This window comes from Apteryx rowi, unplaced genomic scaffold, assembly GCF_003343035.1.
Source record: "Apteryx rowi isolate R43461 unplaced genomic scaffold, aptRow1 scaffold_2, whole genome shotgun sequence".
Lineage (NCBI taxonomy): Eukaryota > Metazoa > Chordata > Aves > Apterygiformes > Apterygidae > Apteryx > Apteryx rowi.
Window position 1 is genome coordinate 6,875,679 of NW_020448307.1, and position 16,402 is coordinate 6,892,080.

Sequence of the window (16,402 nt, forward strand, 5' to 3'; positions counted from 1 at the left end):
TTTTGCTATTTCTGGATAGTAGTTTCCATTCTGGCTAATGGATCTTGGAGCTCCCAAAATAGGGATTTCTAATAAAGGTGGTCTGTTGTGGTCGTGTATTTTGTTTTAGCTTCAGACAACTGTAACTCAGAACCATCAATCTAGATGGTCATTCCAAAAAAGAAATGGTAGGAGAACCTTATCRAAAGACATCACAAATATTTTTAGAACTTCATAAACAGCAAATCCATAGATTTGAATCAGATTTGATTCCACAGAATCCATAGATTTAGGAATTACTCTGCTGCTGGAGCTTGGGTCTTTGGCTAAGAAAAAGAGTGTAATTACTTATAGTCACTAACAGTCCCATGGGCCTTTTCCTAGTCACAGAACTAATTACCCTCTCAGTTGGCTACGGAAAAATGAGCCTAACTGCTGATATTTCAGTTGTGGATGAAGCACATACCATGCAAAAATACTGGCAAGGACAGGCTCAGTAAGACACTGAGGCTACATTAGTTTTGTGGAGGGGTTTCCCTGGCTTGTCCTGAACAGGCAATCGCTTCCCTGTGTCCCAGAGCCTGTGCTCCAAACGCTCTGCTCCGAGGCTCGTTAACTGTCAGACAACTCCATCTACTGTAGGACGGATTTTCCTGATGAATATACCTCCAAGAAATGCAGCGGGAAACAGAATTAAATTGACACTTGCTCCTAACGTTTTCAATTAGCAAATATAAACAATACAATAATTAACAATATAAAATGATCAAAGATATGTTAACTACGTTTACACTACTGAAGTTTTTTTTCTCCTTTTTTAAAGCTTCATCTGTAATGACTCATTTCTCCTTTTCACCACCGTGCCAGAGTAAAGGGCATCACCTTTATCCAGTCCTTCTGGCCACGTTAATTATTAACGACTGCTTCAAAACAAAAGAATTTGAAGAAAGCCGCCATTAGATAATACCCTTAAGACCACACCATCTGAATAACTGCGCTTTTGTATTCCTAGTTCAACAAGACACAGAAGAACTCTGAGTTGTGAATTCAAAGCAGGTCTCAGTAATCCAGGGACAATTTCATGACGGATTTGATGAATATTTCAGCTGTATTCCAACACACGTTTGGGCAGAGTAACCTACAAAGCATCCTGCCTTAGTTTTTAATGCATCATTTTAGCTTACAGTTACATAAATGGACGGTCTGAGAAAAAGAGGGAAGTGGCAGAAGAGTAGATTTGCTGCACGCAGTAAGAACCTGCATCACAGCAGAGCAGCGGTTCAAAGCCCAGAGCTCTTCAGTCTAATTCTACCTACCCCAGATTAGGGCGAGAGCATGGAATAGCCATTAGATGGCAACGGCTCCAAGTTACTTCCGGTCCCTGCCGTCTCTGACCTAGTGACCTAAAATAATCCACACAAAAATTCACTCACAATTTTATCCTCCCTATTCAAAGCAAACACAAATGCTGCTTCTGGTGCCAGTGTTCTCCTGTAAGCGAATATAGGAGGATCAGAAATTTCTGCCTTGAATGGAAACTGCTGGSTTTTTTTTGAAGCCAGTATTGGGTAGAAGGAAATAGATCCTGAGAAAAGTGTCTCTCGCAGTACTAGGACAGTAGAAAGTCTCCTCCTAYGCACATCACTGAATAGAAAAACTTCCTTAAAGAAAAAGAACGCATCGTTTCTTCAGAAGTGCAATGAAGCTGTATCAAGACGCAGTGTCTGCAACTTGTTCTAAAGACCCAGAGATTTAACCTGTGTCAGGCAAAATTCTCTGAACAAGGTATTCTATCATATGTTGTGCAAATACTTAAAGAAATGTCTTCAGCACTGATAAATAGTAGTTACTGGAGTTCAGCAATTTTATTTTGACATTTTTATATATATATTTGTACTGCAAGATACTGAGGACTAGAGTTTAATTTAGAGGTTATTTTAGCTTCTCTTCTTTTCTGTATCTCCATATAAAACTCTAGATTTTTTTTTTACTAGATCAGTTCAATAGATAATTTAAGTAATACGTATTTAATAGGACTGTCTCAACCACATAAAAAGAATTAAAATGTTATTTTACCTGCATTTCCTTCCTATTCCCATAATTGATTATAAAGGAGACAGCTACTAAATATTTTTTCCACCACAGGCTTTCTACATTAGACAATATCTGTTCGGCTTTAACAGAAGTAGCAAGCAAAACCACTCATAAAACTGCCTTCCTGCCAGTGATATCATAGTCTAACATATCCTATACGCTGGGAAAGATGTCCTTCACTTAGATGATAGAGGACATTTACAAGAACATGTAAAATAAATGTATTTTACATGCACATAGTAATACATACAGGGAGATGTTCAGAGAAAAAAATATTGYTGCAAATAAGATTAACAGAAATAAACTTAAAAAAAAGAGTACACCAACTTAGGTCAACATCTACTTTAAAACAGGACTCCAAGTCCAAGGGGCTTAGACTTAATGGACTATCACACAAGAAAAAAAAATTCTGATATTAGCAATAGAAACTGTTCATTTGATGTAATGATGATAGTCCGATGCAAGAGTGATAGTTGACATTTGATCACCAGAAGGATTTATGTTCTGCTATTCTGTCAAGTGATTTATGTTCTGCTATTCTGTCGAGTACGAGCAAATTTTCATGAGATTAAATTTTTCAAATGTGTATTCAGGCATAAAATAATTTGGATAAAACAGTCTCATAGATGAGACCTACTTACTCAGCTCCTTTCAAAAGGAATCACCTCTGCAGGTTTAAGGTAGGCAACATACATAGATCTGTACAATACTTTATTTTTTTGCCCTCTTCCCCTCCCCCCCCCACTTTTTTTAAGCACAGACATTCCCTAAGCTGGTGTTTAGGATTCATAAAAATACCAAACCAGGAAAGCATGCAGTTCAAAAAGCATGCATTATCAGCAGTTGCTGTTTTCCTCTGTGTTTCTCCAGCAAGACGGAATATTCCTAAGGCTTTCTAGGCTGCAGGATAAAGACTATGGAATAGTGATACAAAGTGACAACACTTATTTTTCACCTGTCTATAGAAAAAAAGCAGAAAGCCCTGAATGAGGTGGCTGTAAGACAGATGCAAACAGAAACAGAGTAAAGAATGCATTTTTTTTTTTTAATAAAAAGAGGAATAGTAGACAGCACTAGACATCATATGGCAACAAGACAAATTTGGTGGCCCACCTTCATTTTCATTTTATGTCAACTCTATTTAACACACATTTAACTGAATTAGTAGTAGAATGGCTATCAAATAGACAGGGTCAACTTCTCCTGATCTTTAGAAACAGAAAATACTAAGGAGAAGAGATGTAATGCATTGAAATATCCAGCTAGCAGATGACATGGCCATTTACCACAAAAATATACAAGTAGTAATATGGTTGCCAAGGCAGAAAAAGGAGGACCAGAGAATGCTTTGAGTGCACATAAGATGACTTTACACACACTATCCATTGGATAATTTAGGATAACTTTCACAAAGTGGAATTCTGGATTCCAAATCTTCACTGTGCTGAAATTAAAACCAAATGACTAGTCTACATTTCATAATTACGCACATGTACAGATCTTGTGTCAAGCAAACAGGAAGTTAATTATGGGGAGCTCAGCAAAATGCAGATGGCTAAACAGATCCCATTCATGATCATAAAACAATCAAAACCAAAAATGTGCAGTAGCATTCCTTTTATTAGTGTTACAGTAATGACATTAACATAAAACCAAGGTGGTACTTAATTTCTAGATAATGACTTTTAGCCTGCTGCATACTTTGAACACTTCCAAGTCCAATACTAATTTTGAGACAGCGCCTTCAGGCCCAAATCAGTGACAGATTCTAGTATACCAAGGGATTGAGTACATACAGCTAAAAAATAGTTTCTTAAAAGACTTAAARGTAAAATATGCATCATCTCCAGTAATTATCTTTTTTTTTTTTTTGGAAAAAAAGACCTCACCATGAGTAAGAACAGATATTTTGAAATCAACATGCTGAAGATGGTATTAGCTTTTTTCCAAATATCAAGTATTCAAGCAGTTACCTGACCATTCTACAGCTTGCAAGACACCATTTCTCCACAGCAGATCTCAGGTCTTAAAACTTGAGCGATTATTTCAAGCTACCTGAACCATCAGATCTATTGACATATTTTCAGAGGCACGACACTGGTCTTAAGAGCTGAAACAYCGAGTGAACATGCACTTCTTAAAAGACGGACACCATCCCATTGCTATGAGAGCAACTGCCAAATCTAACCGCATTATGAGAAAAAGGATATTAAAATTGTAATCAAATCCATTAAATATTTTAGCACGTACTAGAACAATRCTAGACCTGTGTTTTTATTGGTAATCTCTCTCTCACAATAAAGCATTCCAGATTACAGGAGAAGTCACAAACCATTGCTAAAAAAAGACTGCTGGCTTTACCATCTTACAGATAGGTCAAGGAGACAGAGCTGAAGGCTTTGGTGGGGGGGGTACTACATAGGAAGAGAGAAGTGGCAAAGGACCACAAAAGGAAGGTGGTAAAGAATGTTTCACTAGAACATGGGGCTTTTCACCTGCAGATTACATGTAAAAGCGTCTGAGGAAGGTGACTAAGAAAAAAAATTGCAACAGGCTTAGAATTGTTACACAAAGCTCCCTGGGAAATTCTTGCAGTACACAGAATTGGGAAGGTAAAACCCCACTACACTAGAACAAGCCACAGGACATTTCCCTTGCATGATGCTCGCTCAAATCACAAAATAAGAGAAACAAGTGACCACAGGGCTTTTTTAGTAGAAAAATCCAACCCCAACTATGTGACAATAGGCAGAGCAATAACTAGGAAACTCCAGTTTCCAAGCAACCCCCTCTGTGCTTAAAGAAAAAGGATTGGAAATATTTTAGAAAAAGATTCAGTAGTTCAGCTATCAAATATAGAAACAGACCTTTCGCAATTAAGCTAAATAATTCCGAAGTGATAAAATCTGGGAAAGTGAAAGCTTTGCAGTTATCAGAACTGTGAAAGTTATTCGTAGCAAAGGAAGTATGAGGCTCCCACCAGCTAAACTCACTCACTGATAATGGCAAAATTTTACACGTGAATAGTCCTAAAAATATAGAAGTCTGTAGAAATCCAACTTTCAGCATCATTCCAGACTAGCAATAGTCTAATTCTAGACTATTTATTTACTTTGAATCACTAAGTTTTGTTGATTCCTGTACAGCATCCATAAAGACACATTGCAGAAACCGAACTCTGTAAGCTGTCGTAGAAAAGCACACAAGCTCTGATTTTGGTGCAATTGTTAACCTTTGAGACACCCCACYGTAAGCAACCAGTCATGCTACTATAAAAATTCTTCAGGTACAGATGCTTTGTAAAATTCTAGACATTCTGATACATAGTGTTAGCTTTTTGTCTTTGGCAAGGTTTGAAACACACGACACCTAAGATTTTAGGGACATCTACTCCCCTATCCCCAACACTTCTGTAACCCCACTGCAGGGGAAAGTGTTCCTCACTGGTGAAAAAGTACTCTAGAAGAAAAGAATTTCTTTCAGAACTACAGGCTTACTTCACTATACTGCATACACATAAACATCATTAGAGAACAGGCTGTTTCAAATAGTATTATTTGTGCAGTGCCAATAGCACTTTAGTTATAGTCTAGACRGCAAAAGAGTACTTGGGGAAAAGGAATAAAAGTGGAAGAGACTATTTTATTTACCTTGATGAGTCATAGTGACTGGTTCTTCACTGGATATATTGTTGTAAATGACCACAGCTGTGGCATTATGTGAAGCTGCTCGCAGTATTTTCTCTCTAAACGTACAGTTTCCTCGCTGTAGCAAAGCGATCCACTGCTTGGTGTTTGGTGGAACTTGGAAACGTGTTCGAGGGTCACAGCCCAGGCGATCTGCAACTGAAATTGGAGATATATTTACACAACTGGCAGTTTATTCCAACAGAAAAAGAGAGGAAAAAAACCCCAAACTCCAAGTGTTGCTGAATTATTTAATTGGTATGTACTAGGAAGCTACTGTTCTCTGGTTAATAAAGCCTAAAGCTAACTGCATTCRTAAGAAAGTCTTCTTTAAAAAACAACCTCACACACTGAAAGCCATGAATACATGCCCAAGAATTAGGCTCACCAGCATAAGCTATTTTTAACTCTAGAGCAGCTAGAACAGTGAATTACCATTTGAATCAATACCTGCCTACAGGCTGAAAAACATACGAATATGGTTCATACGCTATAGGCATTTAACAAACAGCTGTTTTATCAGTCCTTCTGGGTAGTACAACATTTTTTCTTTTTAATGCAGTCATAAAGATCGCCGCATGGGAAGTACAGCTAAACAAAGGAGGTTGGAAAAACAAGATTTCAGAGCAGTTATCTGCCACGTGCAGACTACTGTAAAGAGAGGGGCGATATTAAAAGCTGATCTTGGGAAATCTCAATAGCCAACATCAGCTTTTTACAGATGCACATTTTGTCTATGACAAAGTGCAGTCAGATTCATTAGAGAAACAAACCATTTTGGAAACATGAGGCACCCACATTACTAATACTACAAAGGAAAAAAAAAATTCACAGAAATGGCAAATGCCAAACATCTAATTTCAACAGCATGCAAACCCGTTTTCTGTCCTTTGCGATGCTGTAATATATCCTGGAACAACCCCAAAGCCACCCAGACCTACATACTAAAGGCACAAAAGCAACGTGGAAGATGCCTTTGTGTTACAATAGCTGAAACCGATGAAAGATGCTTCTGTTCAAACACCTGCAAACTTGCAGTCTAGTCAAATACATTGAAGGTTGCATCACTGAAGGATTTCAGAAACATAGAGCCAATTGTAACTCACAGTACAAATATATTTACCCTTTCAAATGCTGAAAGCATAAGCATCACTGGCTACTAAAAACGGCTGGAATAAAAGTGTTTTTAAGAGAAGTAATTTCTTTGAATAATAGCTCTGAAAGCCGTTCAAAGTTCATAAGAGTGATTCAGACGAAGTATCCCATAAAATTTTCCTTTTAAAGTGGGTTTTTCAGCACAGACTATGGGATTTCAGCAAGAGGTCTACTCCTAAAGTAGGCAGTTTAGCGTATTAGCTGGAAGCAAAACAAGAGATCTTTTTAAGTGTTCTCAGCTTAGCACAGCTCAGGGTAAAATCTATGACACAGGAAATTTAAATAATGAAAGGATCTTCACTGCAACAGGAAAGAAAATCTATTCTTCACCCAAAGACAATTAGTGGAGATGAATCTATACCATAACAATCTTACAGGAAATCACTGCTTCTCTCAATTTGAACGAGAAACCCCTCTCCCATCCCACTGGAAGGAGGGTAAATAGTCCAGATACCAGCAAGTATTTTTCACAGTTGTTTTGCAAGGCTGTATTAAGACATTTCCGACACTAAGAGCTATTTGCTGTATTTTTATATTTGCACGTTTCATACAGAGTTCAGGGAAAATCTGAAATAGAGGTGCTTAAAGTAGAATTTTATAGAGTATTTTCTTCCATTATAGTGGCATTACTTTAATCCCTACGGAAATTGCTAACTATCAGTGCTCCACACASAAGCATTTCTGGAGTAGTAGTGATGGCCACCCTGAATAGCAATTATCATAGGAGCACACTTGCATTTCAACGGCACTTTTGTAGCTTGACATTATAGTTTTAAGTTAAAAAAAAGTGCCATTCTCTTCTTAAAGAAGAATTGTTCTTTTTGCAAAACCATCACAGGGCACATGCGCCAACAGCCAGCCTTGACAGACTCTGCTAAGATAAAAGCAGTTTGCTTTTTAATGCATGCTTCCCACTCGTTCAGAACATTTCCATTTAAAAACAAGGGAAGGTAAAGATACCAGCAGGCTAGAACAAGAAGTTTCTCAAGCCTTGATAGTTAAAATCATATCCTTTCTCCTGCGAAGTCAGATTCGAGAATCTCAGGTGTGAAACGCACCCCTGAAAACTACCATTCGGTAAGCAGGCAAATTCCACAGAACCTCCCCAAACTGCTACAATTAATTCAGAAGAGAAAAACTACGGTCAACATCAAATTTACCAAAATAAATATATGGGCTGGAAGAACAGTAATCCTAAGGATTTTGTATAGTTTGTTTCAGTGCAATCATGTTCAAAGSTAAAATATGGAGTGAAGGAAAAATGGCAACAAAATAATGGGTTATTAATTAGAATGGAAATGGTAAAAAAAAAAGAAAAGCAAAAAAAGGTAAGAGACATCCTGAAGGAAGGTAGCATTCTGAAAAAGGTGTTATATAATCCAGTCTTACAAAAAGTTATGTAGACATCTTTACATTTGTATAGCTTGAAGTTTTATATATGCACTGACAGAGAAAGTAGTAAGAGATAAAACATAGCATCTCCAGGAAAAGTAGGACAAAATTTTCTACTATAGTAGAGATTAAAGTCTCTTGTAGTTGTGGACAGAGCTACAAAATGTTACTGGATAGATCAACAAGACTGGAAATGAGATTAAGAGATGCAAACTTTCCAGATATAGGCTAACAGATGCTACTAACACGCATACAGCATGTTATTCCTGATTAGGTGATTCAGTATGTCCTGATGAAGATTTGATCAACATCTTACAATATTATTTTAGCATTATTCAACTAATATAAAACCCACTAAGGAAAATCTTTTAAATAAACCTGAACAGAGTGACTGCAAGTCACTTGAGATTTAATATGAAATCACAACTTGCTTTAATATCCTATTTACACTGCACAAATGCTAAATAATCCTTTTACTTTTAACACAGGAAAATTCAGGCACAATAGTGGAAAGTCTGGGTTTGTCTGTTTCTTAATTGGCTGGATACACTCCAAAACAAATGAAATTCTTATAATTGTGCTCACTCTTCTAGCATAGTGAGTTGGCTAAAAACCATCTATTATATACCTAAAGAGCCAGACACATAAATTGGCATCATAAGGGACATCGATAAATGAACAAAGTCAGCAAGAACCATCATCAATAGCTCTCCATTACCATGTCATCGATGCTCTGTTGTCCAAAGTCCACTTAAGATCTAAAAGACTAGGACTTATAAGTATTACCTGGACGATGTCCATGTCAGAATGAAAAGCAACTTCACATTAATTTAAAATTATTCTAATACAAATCACTTGTACAGAAAAAGATATGATCATAAGTCACTCACGTCATTTCACAGTTGCAGAAGATAGCACACAGAAAGACATCCGAGTATGCTTTCCTGCAGGTGTGTTACTGCTCATGCTAATTTGAAGTGCAGGTTATTTACTCTGTCTCTCCTTTCTCCACATCTAGTTGTGTACCACGGACATGTTGGCAAAATAAAAYTTTCTTCTCACAAATAAAGTGTCAAATTCGCAAAATTATCATTTCTTCAAATTTAAAAGGATTATAATCTTCAGTGATATCAAACATTTACCCTTTTCTGCTTCAGCTGTGCTGCTTTTGGTGACTTTCTTACAGCAAGAATATAGACTGAAATAATATTTGCTATGTTCTTTTCTAGATATATTCCCATTTTGCACAAGGCAACAGAAGAATACTCAAACACAGATGTGTGCCCTTTTCATGCTGGAGGGTGGTCTTTGTTATCAGGATTGCGACAGAACCCATGGCAGAGATCAAAGCTAATATAATCAAACGAAACACCCACTTTTTTCCTAGGTGTTCTAATCTAGCAAAAACAGCACTACCCATTACCAGTTTTATTACAAGTAACCAAAAAGGCATTACTCATTATCAATCAAAAAAGGAATTCTGAACGAACCTTCATAAAGTTACAGGCTCTTTAAAAAAAGCTAGTCTCACTTATTGTAGTTTCTACTCTCATGTGAAAATCTAAGGTTTTTCTAAAATATGGTAATAATTCAAGTGCTGCAGGTATACCAAGTCTCAGACTCAGTCACAGTCCAGCTGCTGTGAACCCCTACCCCCCAAAAAATCCCACCAAAAACGTGTGGAGAACTAGAAAATTTTATCACAGATAAGAGAGATAATAGCTCAGTTCGTTTTCTGCTCATCCCAAGTGAGAAATACAAAAAAAAACCAAAAAGCAACTCTGCCAGCAGTTCACGCTTGGATTTTATTTAGGTGGAATGGCAAGGTTACCTACTTGAGGGCACACCTATGTCTTTTTAGAATGCCCTGTTTCATTTTAGGGAAAAAAAAGTGTTGCCAGCTCCTCAGCGCTGGGTGCCTACGAAACCATGTGGCTGCTGAAATGGGCTAGTACAGGAAGCGAGGTAAACTACTTCCTCCAGGAGAGTTRCTTCTGATTTCACAATAAACTTCCTCCTATTTCACTTTCCATACCAAATCGCACAGAAACGGATATGAAAGCAAGTCAATAAGATGTTGAGCATCAGATAATACAGACAGCAAAAAAGCAGCAAGGTTTGATATTTTAGTTTGAACATCAGATCTGCCTCTGTTAGAAGAACTTTATTGGTAGTAGTCTGCAGGGTTAAAGAGCAGCATTTTAACTCTGTACAATTTTGTTTTAGATGATATCTGCCTTCCTATTGTGAGCTCTTACACCACAGAGCAGCCTCCTTGCAGGAAAAGGATCAGCTGTGATTTAAGCATCTGCAGGTTATGTTGCATGTTYGTTCCCGGCTTCGGGAGAGCTTCAATTTCCTCTCACAAAACGCACCCGAGGCTTCAGCCTGCATACAACTGTTTATCCTTAAGCATCCTCTAAATTCAAGAGTGTGCAATTCCTGCTGAAGAACTAATGCTTGTGACAGCATTTTAGGTATTCACGTGGAAGAAGTGTTTCATACTACAGTAGATCCAACCAGGTTCCCTCAGCTGCTGAAGGAGTTTTGGCGAGCTTATGTTAGAATAGTAACAATCCTTCCCTTCCTGATCTTTTTGCAATTGCTTGAGCAGGGCCTTTAGCCTTCCACCTGTAGGAAAGATGGCCATGGTTGCAAAGGAAATTAATAGGCCAGTTGTCAAGAGTAATAAATGCTTTGTCAGAAGTACACACCTGCCAAAATGTAGACTTTCTGCTTCTGAACCAAGACTGGGTTTGCTTTCCTGCATATACTGCCTGTGCATGTTGTTCTTACCCTGCTTGCAACGGCGCTGGGCATCCGTCAAGATGACATTCCAGTTCAGTCAAACAAACCAACCAAGGTTGTGGTGTTGCCTGTTAGCAAGACTTTGTCCACTTTTCACAGAAAGGATCAGTGCCATGATCCCACACTCTAGGCATTAACTAGTTTATTTCATGCTTTTTTTTCTTTTTTTTTTTTTTTAAGGTCAGATCTCTTGCCGAATTGCCTCTCAGCTAATACTCTATTTTCCTAGGCCACCGCCAGTTGCCATAACTGGTCTGGCTCAGATACCTGTAGGAAAATCATTGTCAAGTCTGACCTTCAATCACTGTAATACAATAGATGGAGAGAGACCATCAATTTTGGGGGCAGCGGGGGGGAAGGTGTGGAAGGGGAGGCAAACCAAAAGACTCACTGTTGGGAAAAACAGCGCATGGGAGGACAAAGAAGCCCCAGGCAGCCTGCGTCCTGAAGTGACCACATCTCACCCTCTAGCAGACGCCGCCCAAGCAGGTACTACGCAACACATCTGACTGGCAAAATACAGACTTGTGTAACACTGATACTACATACTGCTAAAAGTTCCGGAAGAGGAATTTAGCTGGGATATTTATACAAATAACACAGCAGCATTGATCCTTTTCTATTTCAAGCAAGGGTAGTAGTATGTGCTGTCCAGTTAGGGTTTAGTATCATACATGCAATAAACGATCTTTTCTTTCAATACAATATTTGCATTAAAAATAATACAGTCCTTATTCAAGCCACTTACAATTTCTGCTTTTTACAAGTTGTGGCAATGAGTTACATAAGACAGCATTTTAGTTTCAACAGCTATTTTAGGCATCTATGCCTTTGACTAAAGCTGGGTCTAACACTAAGAGAAGCTCTTTGAGCAAGAGCTAATCTTATTTCAGGGGACGAGTTAAAGAAAAGAAAGCAATGTAGCTTATAAGAATCTCGTAATAGTTATGATTTAATCCTGGTAGCTCAATGAGTATAATGCAGTTACAGCTATAAACTCCCATACAGTTTCAGTACCACTTAATGGCTACTGTTTAAGCTGGATACTGAGGCAATGGTAAGGAATGTATACATGGCACAAGATTTTTCTGCCACTACTCTCCATTTATTAATGCATTTGCTTGTTGCATTTTCCTAAGGCTTACTGTTACAATTTCTGGGCCAGACACAAACACAAAACTGTCAGGATATTACCAAAAGCTTTGCAGTTACCAGGAAACCGTCATCTTAAACCTTCCACAGCTAAAACTTGCTCACATAACATGTTTTTAAAGTGTCAGGTGCTAGAAAATGCTCTAGTTACAGTATCACGCACAATATATGCTTCCATTTCTAGTCTTGTGCCAGTATTGTTTCTTTCCCACTTCYACCTTTTTGCTCATGTGTTCTTTTCCTTCCCAAAATTCTCCAWCCCCTTGCCCCCACAGCCCTACTACTCCCTTCAGCACAGTTTTCCCTTTTCTCATGTTCTTTCTCCAATTCAGCTTTCACACAACTGTCACCTTCAGCGTCCAGTCCACTCCTGTCCCCGCTTACCCTCTTGCTCCTAACCTACTGGCTCAGCGAGTCTTAATGTTTTCAAGTTTGGCTCCGAGTCTGCTGTTATTTCGCTTCCTATCAGTCCCACCTCCAGTCCCAGCCATCCTGTCTACTTCCCTGCTACCCAATCCAGCTCATTTCCTGCACAAAACCTTGCCTTCCACACTGTCTCACCATCAGTAAAGGAATCGTTAAGAATAAACTGGATCGAGTTTCCCCGTCCTCAACTTTGCACCAAACCCAGATTGATTTGAAGTAACCCATAATCAACAGTTACAGTAGAGTCCTGTTCACTAGCGATAACATTTTTGAGGAAACTAATCCACAAAGCTCTGTGCAGTTTCCATCAGGACTTGTTAAAGTGATTTTTTCAATGACTTGTAGCGTGGCTTGCAATAACAAGAGGAATATCCCTGACAACTGAAGTCAGCACTATGACTTCTGTCTGGCACCTAACTCCAAATGCTGGAGATACTAAAGCTACTAGAGTAGCATAGGGTAGAAAGCTTACGTGGTGCATGTATATGCACTTTTACGAAAACGCATGTAGCCAGTGTGAAGAGCTTTGGCTGAAATGGCTAGTTTCACAAAGTTGCAAAATAACTGAATAAAGGACTGAACCAGAAATGCTGGGTCACCTTAGTAAGAGATGATATAAACCTGAACTATAYTACCAGAACAGTTGTATTAGAGGAGCATCCTACAGTATCCGTAAGCATCCATATCTAGAAGCAGTTTAAAGCTGTCTTCTAACAAGCAATTATTTTAAACTCATGAAAAAAGACTAGCAAGCTAGAGGAAGTAAGAAAAGGACCTAAAAGTAGAAGAACGGAAGAGAACTTAACAAGGAAACTGCAGCTGCTGTACATTTAATGTACTTGGAAAGATGTGTACACGAATGCTGTATTTACATCCAGTAGCCAACAGACAAATCACTCAAGCTACACGTTCATAACTAACATTCACAAATGGTCATGTGAATTACTACCATGTCACTTCCAGAAGAACATGGCTTTTGAAACCTCGTATCAATTTCATACAGGGTTCTATAAAAAGAACACAGAAACAACTTGTTTTAACACACGTATTAAGATGACAACAAGCTTGAAATTAARTAAAGAAATTCTGGAAAAGAGATTTAATTTATTCTGTACTGAAATTCAAAGGATGACCAATCACATGAGACTCTAGCAACTCCAAAAGGTAGCATATAAAATATATTCATATCAAAAATACATATTCAAGAACACAAGTTAACAATCCTATGAAGCGCATCACAGCTTGTGTTATTACAAACRCTGTATGTTCAACAGCAAATCACTGGCCCCAAATCCTGAAATATTAAACTCATTTGCTCCCCTGCAGGCAATGAGTAAGGGATCTTAATGCAGCATGTCAAGATGTGACATTAAGGACATTTCAGCCCTTTAATACAAGATGCCCCAGTCTGCTCCAGCTAATAAGTCACCCATATTCACGGAAATTCCAAGGAATGCCCCATGCATGGATGAATACCTGACATCAAAACAGTTTCTGCACTAAAGTATCTACAAACATAGGTGCTAAAAGATACAGAGGCCTTTTCTTCTTAGCGTACGTAAGAACTGGGGAACAGGCAGACAGACCATTTACTGTTCTAACAGCAGAGGCTTCTGCTAGCTACTTAAGAGCTATTARAAAACATGCATCTTCCAAACAAGATCTACAGCAAGATTAACTGGCTGATAAAAGGGTATTACACCAATTCCTGACAACAAGACAGCACTGTCTCTTATCCAATCCAGAAATAAAAAAGCAGAATATAAACATAAGATTCCTAAGTGTGCAAGAACATCTTAACTAAAAGCATAACACATTCTAATCTTTCCTACTACATGAAATTTTTGAACCACATGAAGTGTCCTGGCAAAATCAAAACATATACTGTAAAACAACGTATATAGAACAATTCAGAAGAATTTTAAAGGAAGACAACTGCTGCAGTGTTTGCTTTAACAGTCTTCTGTTGACAAACTGAACCTCCTCAACAATTGATGGCAAAGTTTTAATGATCACAGCATGTCAAAACTGCAATAATTCAGAGACCTGCAACTTCATGATTCTTACTGTGCTTTCTCACTGAAATTATTCATCATATTATACTTAGCAGTAATGTATAAAAGTGCTGTTTATGGATTGCTGATAGTGTCATTTAGCTCTTCTCTCACTGTTAGCTCCCAGTGAAACCCTCAGCCGCTACCAGTGTTTGAATTACTCTTTAGTGAAGACCCCATTGGAAGAGATCAGAAAAAGTTATAAAAGCAGATTAAACAGTAATTAATTCCAAAATTTTTTCTTGATAAATAATGCAACTACTAAAGGAATAAGTGATTTGATACCTTTCATATATTTAAAGGCAGCAGTTTTAAAAACCCTCAGAAGTGTCACTTATTATAACAATGTTTGTTAGATGCCTAACACTTTCAGGACATCCTTGATTTCCTATGAGGTTCTGGGGTGGTGGTGGGGTATTAAGTGAGGTACACCAGGAAGCAGGATAAGAACGAAAGACTAAGCGTATCTGACGATAGCTGAATTTCTGAAAAAGGGAATGGTAAAGATAAGATTTGAAATATAAGCGAAAGTTATTTTGCAGTTGCCTTGCTGAAAGATTTTTTGCTTCCTCGTCCTTCTCAAAAAATATGCTATTTTAATATGTTCTAATTAACGCTTCCTAAAGCTAATGAAACAGAGCTTCAATGAGACCAGCAAGCATGTGCTGAGGCACAGCCTGCCTCACATATACTAAAAGCTTAGAACAGGCTGCCTGGCAGGATCTGTTTTGTTCTGAAGAAGCATCAAAGTATTTTCCTGATCTTAAGATTTGGTAAATTCTCAAAAGCTTTTAATAATACAGTAGTTGTGTTATCATTTCTTTTAAAAACTCTTAAGTACTCACCACTTAGAGTCTAGGTTTAATTGATTATATTATTTCACTTAATGCTATCTTCAGAGGTTTATGGTCCAGAATACATGTCGGGACCACTGCGATCCATCAAATCATCCATTTCTTAAAGATGGCAGTTTAGATAATCTTGAGGAGGGTTTTCAACATAAGAAGATACTATTAGAACCACATTACTATGACTGAAGTGACTGATTTCGTTTTAGAAAGGGAAGAATCAGGATAATATTCTCACTTGTTYTAAATTAGTGTTTTCTATAAATGTATGCCTTAGGTTTTATAGAAAACAATCAATGGACAAACAGCTTCACCATAATGAAAATACTTATTTAAAAGCACTACACAATGTTCAGTATCTCAAAGGTGAGCACATTTTGGGTTGGACACATGAAAGTAACAGCTCGATAGCTTCAGTCATTCTAAGTGCTGATGGAAAGAATAAAAAGCATTTTTAAGAAATGCACACTGAATAATCATGATTTTATGCAGCTGCAAAAGCTCCAAGCCTTCTCAGAGCCATCTGTGACAGCGAGATAGGTGTGCAGCTGTTCGGGAATTCACGGCAGCGCTCTAACCAAATGCAGTTAACTGTAGCTAACAACTCTCTGCAATTAGTTTGGGAATAACACCTACATCGCCGGCTACGATTAGCGCCCACTCGGCTGCACGCCGAGAGCCGCGCMGAGCGGGCGCGAAAGCCCGCGCCGAGCCCGCGGGGTTTTGTTCCCGGGCAAGTCCTTGCTCCCCTTTCCGCCGAGGCTCTCCAGGAAGGTCCGCGAGCCTGCGGCCACCCGCCCCGTCCGCG

General features: G+C 38.3%; 1 protein-coding gene across 1 annotated transcript in view; it reads right to left on the reverse strand.

Annotated features, from left to right (window-relative positions):
• Positions 1–9,107, reverse strand: part of RNF130 (ring finger protein 130) — a 37,729-nt gene extending 28,622 nt beyond the window's left edge. Inside the window, exons 1-3 of the mRNA XM_026063544.1 lie at positions 9,093–9,107; positions 7,973–8,027; positions 5,724–5,918 (exon numbers count right to left, since the gene is read on the reverse strand). Coding sequence (XP_025919329.1) covers positions 5,724–5,918; positions 7,973–8,027; positions 9,093–9,107 — 265 coding nt within the window. The remainder of the gene's footprint in view (positions 1–5,723; positions 5,919–7,972; positions 8,028–9,092) is intronic.
• Between the last annotated feature and the right edge of the window lie 7,295 nt (positions 9,108–16,402).